Genomic DNA, 13,484 nt, shown 5'->3' with positions numbered 1-13,484 from the left:
CTACAGCATGTGTATGGACCAATAACATCTGCTACAACATGTGTATGGACCAATAACATCTGCTACAACATGTGTATGGACCAATAACATCTGCTACAGCATGTGTATGGACCAATAACATCTGCTACAACATGTGTATGGACCAATAACATCTGCTACAACATGTGTATGGACCAATAACATCTGCTACAACATGTGCATGGACCAATAACATCTGTTACAACATGTGTATGGACCAATAACATCTGCTACAACATGTGTATGGACCAATAACATCTGCTACAACATGTGTATGGACCAATAACATCTGCTACAGCATGTGTATGGACCAATAACATCTGCTACAACGTGTGTATGGACCAATAACATCTGCTACAACATGTGTATGGACCAATAACATCTGCTACAACGTGTGTATGGACCAATAACATCTGCTACAGCATGTGTATGGACCAATAACATCTGCTACAACGTGTGTATGGACCAATAACATCTGCTACAGCATGTGTATGGACCAATAACATCTGCTACAACATGTGTATGGACCAATAACATCTGTTACAACATGTGTATGGACCAATAACATCTGCTACAACATGTGTATGGACCAATAACATCTGCTACAACATGTGTATGGACCAATAACATCTGCTACAGCATGTGTATGGACCAATAACATCTGCTACAACGTGTGTATGGACCAATAACATCTGCTACAACATGTGTATGGACCAATAACATCTGTTACAACATGTGTATGGACCAATAACATCTGCTACAACGTGTGTATGGACCAATAACATCTGTTACAACATGTGTATGGACCAATAACATCTGCTACAACATGTGTATGGACCAATAACATCTGCTACAACATGTGTATGGACCAATAACCTCTGCTACAACATGTGTATGGACCAATAACATCTGCTACAACATGTGTATGGACTAATAACATCTGCTACAACATGTGTATGGACCAATAACATCTGCTACAACATGTGTATGGACCAATAACATCTGCTACAACGTGTGTATGGACCAATAACATCTGCTACAACATGTGTATGGACCAATAACATCTGCTACAACATGTGTATGGACCAATAACATCTGCTACAACATGTGTATGGACCAATAACATCTGCTACAACATGTGTATGGACCAATAACATCTGCTACAACATGTGTATGGACCAATAACATCTGCTACAACATGTGTATGGACCAATAACATCTGCTACAACATGTGTATGGACCAATAACATCTGCTACAACATGTGTATGGACCAATAACATCTGCTACAACATGTGTATGGACCAATAACATCTGCTACAACATGTGTATGGACCAATAACATCTGCTACAGCATGTGTATGGACCAATAACATCTGTTACAACATGTGTATGGACCAATAACATCTGCTACAACGTGTGTATGGACCAATAACATCTGTTACAACATGTGTATGGACCAATAACATCTGCTACAACATGTGTATGGACCAATAACATCTGCTACAGCATGTGTATGGACCAATAACATCTGCTACAACATGTGTATGGATCAATAACATCTGTTACAACATGTGTATGGACCAATAACATCTGCTACAACATGTGTATGGACCAATAACATCTGCTACAACATGTGTATGGACCAATAACATCTGCTACAACATGTGTATGGACCAATAACATCTGCTACAACATGTGTATGGACCAATAACATCTGCTACAACATGTGTATGGACCAATAACATCTGCTTAAAATGTGTATGGACCAATAACATCTGCTACAACATGTGTATGGACCAATAACATCTGCTACAGCATGTGTATGGACCAATAACATCTGCTACAACATGTGTATGGATCAATAACATCTGCTACAGCATGTGTATGGATCAATAACATCTGCTACAACGTGTGTATGGACCAATAACATCTGCTACAGCATGTGTATGGATCAATAACATCTGCTACAACGTGTGTATGGATCAATAACATCTGCTACAGCATGTGTATGGATCAATAACATCTGCTACAACGTGTGTATGGACCAATAACATCTGCTACAACGTGTGTATGGACTAATAACATCTGCTACAACGTGTGTATGGACCAATAACATCTGCTACAACATGTGTATGGACTAATAACATCTGCTACAGCATGTGTATGGACCAATAACATCTGCTACTACATGTGTATGGACCAATAACATCTGCTACAACATGTGTATGGACCAATAACATCTGCTACAACGTGTGTATGGACCAATAACATCTGCTACAACATGTGTATGGACCAATAACATCTGCTACAACATGTGTATGGACCAATAACATCTGCTTAAAATGTGTATGGACCAATAACATCTGCTACAACATGTGTATGGACTAATAACATCTGCTACAGCATGTGTATGGACCAATAACATCTGCTACAACGTGTGTATGGACCAATAACATCTGCTACAACATGTGTATGGACCAATAACATCTGCTACAACATGTGTATGGACCAATAACATCTGCTACAACATGTGTATGGACCAATAACATCTGCTACAACATGTGTATGGACCAATAACATCTGTTACAACATGTGTATGGACCAATAACATCTGTTACAACATGTGTATGGACCAATAACATCTGCTACAACATGTGTATGGACCAATAACATCTGCTTAAAATGTGTATGGACCAATAGCATGATTTGATTTGATACATAGCCGATGTAGATGCCCAGTAGGTCTGGTTTGGTCAAAGAGACCCTGGTCATGACGTCAACCTGGCTGCTCCAGGGCAGGTCCTAATCATATATGGAGTGGATCTAACTTTTTAGGAACTCGAGCACAAGTTAGATATCACTGTTGGAGCTAGGAACATAAACATGATATCACTGTTGGAGCTAGGAACACAAACATGATAGATATCACTGTTGGAGCTAGGAACACAAACATGATAGATATCACTGTTGGAGCTAGGAACATAAACATGATATCACTGTTGGAGCTAGGAACACAAACATGATAGATATCACTGTTGGAGCTAGGAACACAAACATGATAGATATCACTGTTGGAGCTAGGAACACAAACATGATAGATATCACTGTTGGAGCTAGGAACACAAACATGATAGATATCACTGTTGGAGCTAGGAACATAAACATGATATATATCACTGTTGGAGCTAGGAACACAAACATGATAGATATCACTGTTGGAGCTAGGAACATAAACATGATATCACTGTTGGAGCTAGGAACACAAACATGATAGATATCACTGTTGGAGCTAGGAACATAAACATAGATATCACTGTTGGAGCTAGGAACATAAACATGATAGATATCACTGTTGGAGCTAGGAACACAAACGTGATAGATATCACTGTTGGAGCTAGGAACATAAACATAGAAATTACTGTTGGAGCTAGGAACACAAACATCATAGATATCACTGTTGGAGCTAGGAACATAAACATGATAGATATCACTGTTGGAGCTAGGAACACAAACATGATAGATATCACTGTTGGAGCTAGGAACACAAACATGATAGATATCACTGTTGGAGCTAGGAACACAAGCATGATAGATATCACTGTTGGAGCTAGGAACACAAACATGATAGATATCACTGTTGGAGCTAGGAACACAAACATGATAGATTTCACTGTTGGAGCTAGGAACATAAACATGATAGATTCGTTTTTTAAATGTAACTAAGAAAGTCAGTTAAGAACAAATTCTTATTTACAATGACGGCCTATACCTACCGAACCCGGACGACGCTGGGGCGTATCTCCAGTGTGTGTTGTGTGAACAAGCGCGCATGCCCAGTGGATGTGGTTTAATGTAGTTTACAATGGAAGTTACCTGCTGCAGTGCATCTCAGTTGTTCTGTGCTCAGCTCCTTTCCCCACCAGTTACTCTCTGTGTATCGTACAATGCGCCCATGGCCAGAACCAAGTAAAACCTCTCGCAAGTCCACCGGTGGCAAAGCACCCAGGAAGCAGCTCGCCACCAAGGCTGCGCGCAAGAGCGCCGCGGCCACCGGCGGCGTGAAGAAGCCTCACCGTTACAGGCCCGGCACCGTGGCTCTGAGAGAGATCCGAGGTTACCAGAAGTCCACTGAGCTGCTGATCCGCAAACTGGCCTTCCAGCGCCTGGTGAGAGAAATTGGCCAGGACTTCAAGACGGACCTGCGCTTCCAGAGTTCCGCCGTGATGGCCCTGCAGGAGCCTAGCGAGGCCTACCTGGTCGGCCTGTTCGAGGACACCAACCTGTGCGCCATCCACGCCAAGAGGGTGACCATCATGTCCAAGGACATCCAGCTGGCCCGCCGTATTCGCGGAGAGCGCGCTTAAACGATGACCCGATCTCCAAAATACTCCAAATATTTCCGTCAAAAAGGCACAATTGTTCCATTTCTACACGTCCCTCTACATTTCCCACCATGTATGTTGTTGACGAACACGTCGTGTTCCCTGCTCTCGAGTCACCACAGACCGTGATTCGATTCCAGGCTGTATCACAACCGGCCGTGATTGTAAATAAGAGTTGGTTCTTAACTGACTTGACTAGTTAAATAAAGGGTCACATAGAAATAGAAGCTGCGTATTGCACGTTTTACTCGGCGGAATTCTAGCTTCAATATTATCTGCTAACGAGAGGGACGTGACCACTAGAATGTGATTAGATGTATATTAGTATGCCTATAGTAGAACAGTCAAAGGAGGGGGAAATACACTAGGAGTAATGAGTGATAGTGATGATATAGGGCAAAGAGTCCCAATAATAAGTGTTGGAATGGAGAATTGTCATGTAGCGAAGAAAAACATTGCATGCCAACTGACTTTGTAAGTCCCGACATTGCAGTGCTGCTGAGAGACTCGTGCAGAGGGGGGGGAAACTTTACCGTGGAGCACGGAGGCCATCTAGTGGTTAAACGCGGGTACTGCCAACGTGTGAGCACGTCATAGTAACATATGTGAAACGGCTTAGTTAGCGGTGTTCGCGCTAAATAAGGTTTCAATCGGTGACGTCACTTGCTCTGAGACCTTGAAGTAGTGGTTCCCCCTTGCTCTGCAAGGGCCGCGGATTTTGTGGAGAGATGGGTAACGATGCTTCGTGGGTGACTGTTGTTGATGTGTGCAGAGGGTCCCTGTTCGCGCCCGGGTATGGGCGAGGGGACGGTCTAAAGTTATACTGTTACAGTGGCTCCCTATTGGTATTTGATTTTCAGCCCAGCGTTTCCCGAACTCCGTCCTCGAGTCCCCGAGTGGTGCACGTTGTTCTTTTTGAGAATCCAATTGCTCTTGGAATGTAAACATAGACATAGAGTCTGTCAATTACTTTGTGAAAAATCGCCATTCCATCATTCCTGTCCCATGTGACCGTTGAAGACGTGTCACAATCCTTGGTGGCCCATGTTTTGATCAGATCATTTCAATTGGTCAAAAAGATGCGTTAGGATGCTAGCGGAAACTTTAACATTCGTAATAAGCACGGTGACAAGCATTCATTGTTACACCCCTGTAATTACAGACAGCAATTACCACCAGTTAGATGTTACTATTACAGCATAACTATGAATTATTGTAATTTATTACAATATTTGTACTAAAACAGACATTCAAATGAAGTGCTACCAAATATTGAAAGGAGAGAAAGCTTTCAGAATGAAAAAAGGAGGAAGAGGAGGCTGTCACATTGAAAGAAGAGGAAGAGGAGATAGAGGCTGTCACAGTGGAAGGGGAAGAGGGGATAGAGGCTGTCACAGTGGAAGAGGAGGAAGGGATAGAGGCTGTCACAGTGGAAGAGGAAGAAGGGATAGAGGCTGTCACAGTGGAAGAGGAGGAAGGGATAGAGGGTGTTACAGTGGAAGAGGAGGAAGGGATAGAGGGTGTTACAGTGGAAGAGGAGGAAGGGATAGAGGGTGTTACAGTGGAAGAGGAAGAAGGGATAGAGGCTGTCACAGTGGAAGAGGAGGAAGGAATAGAGGGTGTTACAGTGGAAGAGGAAGAAGGGATAGAGGGTGTTACAGTGGAAGAGGAAGAAGGGATAGAGGGTGTTACAGTGGAAGAGGAGGAAGGGATAGAGGGTGTTACAGTGGAAGTGGAAGAAGGGATAGAGGGTGTTACAGTGGACGAGGAAGAGGAGATAGAGGGTGTTAAAGTGGACGAGGAAGAGGAGATAGAGGGTGTTAAAGTGGACGAGGAAGAGGAGATAGAGGGTGTTACAGTGGACGAGGAAGAGGAGATAGAGGGTGTTAAAGTGGACGAGGAAGAGGAGATAGAGGGTGTTACAGTGGAAGAAGGGATAGAGGGTGTTACAGTGGACGAGGAAGAGGAGATAGAGGGTGTTACAGTGGAAGAAGGGATAGAGGGTGTTACAGTGGACGAGGAAGAGGAGATAGAGGGTGTTAAAGTGGACGAGGAAGAGGAGATAGAGGGTGTTAAAGTGGACGAGGAAGAGGAGGATGTTGCAGTGAAAGAAGAAGAGGAGGGTGTTGTAGTGAAAGAAGAAGAGGAGGATGTTGCAGTGAAAGAAGAAGAGGAGGATGTTGTAGTGACAGAAGAAGAGGAGGGTGTTGCAGTGAAAGAAGAAGAGGAGGATGTTGTAGTGACAGAAGAAGAGGAGGATGTTGTAGTGAAAGAAGAAGAGGAGGATGTTGTAGTGAAAGAAGAAGAGGAGGATGTTGTAGTGAAAGAAGAAGAAGAGGATGTAGTGAAAGAAGAAGAGGAGGATGTTGTAGTGAAAGAAGAAGAGGAGGATGTTGTAGTGACAGAAGAAGAGGAGGGTGTTGTAGTGAAAGAAGAAGAGGAGGATGTTGTAGTGAAAGAAGAAGAGGAGGATGTTGTAGTGAAAGAAGAAGAGGAGGATGTTGCAGTGAAAGAAGAAGAGGAGGGTGTTGCAGTGAAAGAAGAAGAGGAGGATGTTGTGAAAGAAGAAGAGGAGGATGTTGTGAAAGAAGAAGAGGAGGGTGTTGTAGTGAAAGAAGAAGAGGAGGATGTTGTAGTGAAAGAAGAAGAGGAGGATGTTGTGAAAGAAGAAGAGGAGGATGTTGTAGTGAAAGAAGAAGAGGAGGATGTTGTAGTGAAAGAAGAAGAGGAGGATGTTGCAGTGAAAGAAGAAGAGGAGGATGTTGTAGTGACAGAAGAAGAGGAGGATGTTGTAGTGAAATAAGAAGAGGAGGATGTTGTAGTGAAAGAAGAAGAGGAGGATGTTGTAGTGAAAGAAGAAGAGGAGGATGTTGTAGTGAAAGAAGAAGAGGAGGATGTAGTGAAAGAAGAAGAGGAGGGTGTTGTAGTGAAAGAAGAAGAGGAGGATGTTGTAGTGAAAGAAGAAGAGGAGGATGTTGTAGTGAAAGAAGAAGAGGAGGATGTTGTGAAAGAAGAAGAGGAGGATGTTGTAGTGGAAGAAGAAGAGGAGGATGTTGTAGTGAAAGAAGAAGAGGAGGATGTTGTAGTGAAAGAAGAAGAGGAGGATGTTGTGAAAGAAGAAGAGGAGGATGTTGTAGTGGAAGAAGAAGAGGAGGGTGTTGTGAAAGAAGAAGAGGAGGATGTTGTAGTGAAAGAAGAAGAGGAGGATGTTGCAGTGAAAGAAGAAGAGGAGGATGTTGTAGTGAAAGAAGAAGAGGAGGATGTTGTAGTGAAAGAAGAAGAGGAGGATGTTGTAGTGAAAGAAGAAGAGGAGGATGTTGTAGTGAAAGAAGAAGAGGAGGGTGTTGTAGTGAGTGAAGAAGAGGAGGATGTTGTAGTGAAAGAAGAAGAGGAGGATGTTGTAGTGAGTGAAGAAGAGGAGGATGTTGTAGTGAAAGAAGTGGAAGAACCTTTTGAAGAGGAAGAGGAGGACATCTCAATGAAAGAGAAGGGGGGAGACATTTTGGGAGTGTAAGAGGAGGTGGAGTAGAGGAAGATTAACGCCAGTTAGTTGTGTCATAAAAACAGGGGCACAAACTCTGCACTTGTTGAACTAATGTGTTGTTAAGTACTGTAATTGGAATTGTTAAATTGTAATTGTTAAAGGGGCAATCTGTGATTGGTACATGCATTTTTGGAAAATGCGTTTTTTTTAAATGCACAAACATAAAAATACATGACAGTTTACAGAACTGATATAGACAACAACAACATAAGATAATATTTAATTACAAATAAAATAAACAATTTAATTCCATAGAGAAAAGTACTGGTAAGAAGTAAGAGAAAACATGAGATCTGGTTGTTTTGCAATGACTCAACGACAGAATAAACAACGTAGTGAATATTTTTCTAAACTGCGTTACCCACTCCAGTCAGCAGATGGCGACGTGAGTCTTTCAGATTGTGCCTCTTGCCGTGACGTATAATCTAGTGGACGGGAAAGGACACTTCAATAACAACACGGTTACTGATTCAACTTTCTCGCTAGCCAACACAAAACGTAATATTGAAGCTTATTTTGCCATTGTTTGTATATATTCATCTCAGTGTTTTAATCACAACTCTGTTTGAGTATCTACTGGTTAAATGAATATAATTTACTTGTTACATTTGCAAATAAGGTTAAGGTTATTTCTGAGCCTAGCACTAGGCTAGTCGCTAGCTGACATGCCCTGACCATGAGCACACTTAGCTACTCCACCCCTGCTAAAGAAGAAGAGGTCTGTTGCACGGAGAAAGAATCTCTGGGGCTGAACTTTGTCGTGAAAGAAGAACATGAGTATATTGGAATGAAAGGAGATGAAGACGTGTTTAGAATTAAGCAGGAGGAAGAGAATGCTATAACATTTAAAAAAGAGAAAGAACCTTGTGGAATGAAACGGGAAGAGGACGTTCTCACATTGAAAGAGGAGGATGTTACAGTTAAAGAAGAGAAAGACACTTTAGGAGTGAAAGAGGAAGAGGGGATACAGGCTGTCACAGTGGAAGAGGAAGAAGGGATACAGGCTGTCACAGTGGAAGAGGAAGAGGGGATACAGGCTGTCACAGTGGAAGAGGAGGAGATGGATGCTTTCAGAATTAAAAAGGAGGAAGTTGAGGATATCAGCGTGGAAGAGGGGGTAGAATCTTTAAGAATCAAAAAGGAGGAAGAGGAGGTAGAACCTTTAAGAATTAAAAAGGAGGAAGAGGCCATCTCATTGAAAGAGGAAGAGGGTGATGTGACAGTAAAAGAAGAGGAAGAACCTTTTAGAGAGGAGGAGGAGGGGGCTCTCTCAATAAAAGAGAAGGAGGAAGGAGAGGAGGAGGAGGGGGCTCTCTCAATAAAAGAGGAGGAGGAAGGAGAGGAGGAGGAGGAGGGGGCTCTCTCAATAAAAGAGGAGGAAGGAGAGGAGGAGGAGACAGAAGTTCTGATTAACACCAGTGAGTATTGGCTTAAAAACAGGGGCATAAACTACCCTTGTTAAACTAATGTGTGGTTTTAAAGGGGCATTCTACTGAAGTTCTACACATGAATATATTGTTCAGTACTGTAGGAATTGTTAAAGGGACATGCATTTTTTACTTTTAAATTAATTGTATATAGCCTACCACAAACTTACACCAAACTTCGACCCCCCCCCCCCCCCCCCATATTTTATATGCTTTAACAGGGGATGTCCTTGTCCCATCGCGCACTAGCGACTCCTGCCAGGTGCACAGTATTTTCCGGGTTAAGTGGGCATTGTGCCAAGAAGCGGTGCGGCTTAGTTGGGTTGTGTTTCGGGGGACGCACGGCTCTCGACCTTCGCCTCTCCCGAGTCCGTATGGGAGTTGCAGCGATGAGACAACACTGTAACTACCAATTGGATACACGAAATTGGTGAGACATACGGGGTAAAAAAAAGAACAATAACGAGGCTGTATAACAGGGGGCACCGGCATCGAGTCAATGTGCGGGGGTGGAGGCCAGTCCAGGCAATTTCTACATGTAGGTAGGGGTAAAGTGACCATGCATAGACAAACAGTGAGCAGTGAACAGTGATTAATTGTTCTTACGGGGTAGAAGCTGCCAAGGAGCCCTTCGGATGTTGACCTGGAGTTTCAGTACCGCTTTCTGTGCGGTAGCAGAGAGAACAGTCTATGACCTGGGTGACTGGAGTTTTTGACAATGTTTTAGGCCTTCCTCTGATACCGCCTGGTATATAGTTCCTGGATGGCAGGAAGCTTGGCCCCAGTGATGTACTGGGCCCTACGCACTACCCTCTGTAGCGCCTTACGGTCGGATACCGAGCAGTTGCCATACCAGGTGGTGATGAAACCAGTCAGGATGCACTCAATGGTGCAGCTGTAAAACCTTTTGAGGACCTGGGGACCCATGCCAAATCTTTTCAGTCTCCTGAGGGGGAATAGGCGTTGTCCACGCATGCACTGAGTACACTTCCTGGTAATCCGTCTTGCCCCGTAGCCTTGTGAATGTTGACTTATTTAGAGGTCTTGCTCACATCGGCTACGGAGAGCCTCATCACACAGTCATCCAGGAACAGCTGGTGCTCTCATGCATGCTTCAGTGTTGCTTGCCTCAAAGCGAGCATAAAAGGCATTTAGCTCATCTGGTAGGCTCGCGTCACTGGGCAGCTCGCGGCTGGGTTTCCCTGTGCAGTCTGTAATAGTTTGCAAGCCACATCCGACGAGCATCAGAGCTGGTGTAGTAGGATTCAATCTTAATCTTGTATTATTGCATAGCAGGATTTCTCAAAAGCTTCCGGATTAGTGTCTCGCTCCTTGACAGCGACAGCTCTAGCCTTTAGCTCATTGCGGATGGTCTAAGACACTGCATCTCAGTGCAAGAGGCATCACTACAGTCCCTGGTTCGAATCCAGGCTGTATCACATCCGGCCGTGATTGGGAGTCCCATAGGGTGGCGCACAATTGGCCCAGTGTCGTAAGATGTTTGGCCATGGTAGGCGGTCATTGCGAATAAGAATTTGTTCTTAACTGACTTGCCTAGTTAAATAAAATAAAAAGTTATTTTGTTGACATTTACGTAGGTCCCCATTACCAGTAAAACATAATCAAAACCTATTTCTTTCACTTACTTGCTGTTTCGTTGTTCAGTCGTTTCATTCTCAACCAGGATTTCTCATACTAAGGAACGCCGTTTGGGTCTTTGCATGTCAAATAACACTATTTTATGTGTCAAATAAGCTTGTTGACCAATCAGGACCTGAATATGACTGCACGTCACATAATATTTTAACGTGTTCATACATTTTTTTACATAGTCGTTACACATTGATTACACTATCACTCTATTTCATATGTCACAACGATTCATCGATACATATGCTATGATGCTGGTAAAGTTGTCTCGGGCACCTACAGTGCTGGACATTAAAAAAAAAGCTAGGTAGCTCATGGATGCAAACAATGTTCTTCCCCCAAAAACATAGCATAATGACAATCTGTTTCAGTAGCTGTAGTTAGCTCGCTAACTATATAGCTCGGTGTCATCATCTAAAATAACCCCAATTTATAAGGCAGTTCTTATGTGATTAATGGTGGTTGGACCCATCTATGTGAAGCTAGCCACAATAAAGATTAGCCGCATTAGTGGACTTTGCGGTTAGCCTTCAAAATAAAAGTATGGCATAATTCTACTATTTGTATTAATTTGCATTACTGTCAATGACATACTTTTATTTTATTTTACCTTGTTTGCAGCAGGTGGATCCCCTAAACAAACAAATGACACCTGGTCACTTCTAGATGTCAGTCAGGTGAATAGCTGGTCACTTCTAGATGTCAGTCAGGTGAATTCCTGGTCACTTCTAGATGTCAGTCAGGTGAATAGCTGGTCTCTTCTAGATGTCAGTCAGGTGAATACCTGGTCATTTCTAGATGTCAGTCAGGTGAATAGCTGCCGGCAGAGACTAATATAAGTATTACGTTCATTTTATGGTTGATCTGAAAATGTGGTCGGAGACGCCATATGTGTGGCGGGTTGTGGAGCCTTTAGAGTAGAGGCCTGACCCCATTTAGTCGTCTGGTCAATTGTTTGGTCGAAAGACTGTTGGTCGACCGAGATTATTTTAGTCAAGCAATGGCAAGTATATATAAATATTTTTTTAAAGTATGGCACACGAGACACCTGGCTGATTCAGGCCTGTCTGAATGGATGAATCCCTTGTATAAGCCTGTTTTAGTGGACTAATCCATTGTAGAGGCCTGTCAGAGTGGACTAATCCATTGTAGAGGCCTGTCAGAGTGGACTAATCCATTGTAGAGGCCTGTCAGATTGGACTAATCCATTATAGAGGCCTGTCTGAGTGGACTAATCCATTATAGAGGTCTGTCTGAGTGGACTAATCCATTGTAGAGGCCTGTCTGATTGGACTAATCCATTGTAGAGGTCTGTCTGAGTGGACTAATCCATTGTAGAGGTCTGTCTGAGTGGACTAATCCATTGTAGAGGTCTGTCTGATTGGACTAATCCATTGTAGAGGTCTGTCAAAGTGGACTAATCCATTGTAGAGGTCTGTCTCAGTGGACTAATCCATTGTAGAGGCCTGTCTGATTGGACTAATCCATTGTAGAGGTCTGTCTGAGTGGACTAATCCATTGTAGAGGTCTGTCTGATTGGACTAATCCATTGTAGAGGTCTGTCAAAGTGGACTAATCCATTGTAGAGGCCTGTCTGATTGGACTAATCCATTGTAGAGGCCTGCCTGAGTGGACTAATCCATTGCGGAGGCCGCGGGGATGGTATTTGGTATTTTATTAGGATCCCCATTATATGGTGCAAAAGCAGCAGCTACTCTTCCTGGGGTCCACACAGAACATGACACATAATACAGAACATCAATAGACAAGAACAGCTCAAGGACAGAACTACATACATTTTGTAAAAGGCACACGTAGCCTACATATCAAACTATCTAGGTCAAATAGGGGAGAGGTGTTGCTTTATCTGTTTTTTGAAACCAGGTTTGCTGTTCATTTGAACAATATGAGATGGAAGGAAGTTCCTCGCAATAAGGGCCCTATATAATACTGTACGCTTTCTTGAATTTGTTCTGGATTTGGGGTTTGATGAAAAGACCCCTGGGGGCATGTCTGGTGGGCTAAGTGTGTGTGTCAGAGCTGTGTGGAAGTTGACTATGAAAACAGTTTGGTATTTTCTACACATGAATGTTTCTTCTAAAAAGAAGAAGTGATGTAGTCTGTCTCTCCTCAACTCTCAGCCAAGAGAGAGACTGACATGCGTAGTATTGATGTCACGCTAGTATCACCAGTAGTATATTTACCGTTAATTACCATCATTTCTAATATACAATGTTAGTTTGGTTACGCTAATTTCTGTTAATGCGTTCACTATGTTACTACAGTCTTACCGTTGTCATGGACACGTTGTTTGCCGAGAGCACTGTCTAGGCTAGTTAGTGTTTATTTCATTGCGTTTACAAGTTTTTTTTTTGAGCGCTCCTGTCAATCTTGAGTAAAGACACTCACCTGATTACACATAGAAGTAGGCCTGTAGGCTACCTGACCTGATTACACATAGA

At 43.0% G+C, this 13,484-nt stretch overlaps 2 protein-coding genes across 2 annotated transcripts in view; one reads left to right on the top strand and one right to left on the bottom strand.

The window, feature by feature from the left end:
* The window catches only part of LOC110494908 (zinc finger protein 721), a 317,665-nt gene that overhangs the window by 226,430 nt on the left and 77,751 nt on the right, over positions 1-13,484 (bottom strand). The gene's annotated exons all lie outside the window — the stretch shown is intronic.
* LOC110494937 (histone H3-like) lies at positions 3,915-4,590 on the top strand. The gene has a single exon (XM_036947970.1). The coding sequence runs from the start codon at positions 3,964-3,966 to the stop codon at positions 4,381-4,383; it is 420 nt and encodes a 139-aa protein (XP_036803865.1). The 5' UTR covers positions 3,915-3,963; the 3' UTR covers positions 4,384-4,590.

This window comes from Oncorhynchus mykiss, chromosome 17, assembly GCF_013265735.2.
Source record: "Oncorhynchus mykiss isolate Arlee chromosome 17, USDA_OmykA_1.1, whole genome shotgun sequence".
Taxonomy (NCBI): Eukaryota; Metazoa; Chordata; class Actinopteri; order Salmoniformes; family Salmonidae; genus Oncorhynchus; species Oncorhynchus mykiss.
The sequence above is the reverse complement of the archived record's forward strand: the minus strand, read 5'-3'. Positions and strand labels throughout refer to the sequence as shown.

What these genes read in the sequence shown, in the direction of transcription:
- LOC110494937 (XM_036947970.1), top strand. Translation starts at nt 3,964, where the DNA reads ATGCGCCCATGGCCAGAACCAAGTAAAACCTCTCGCAAGTCCACCGGT.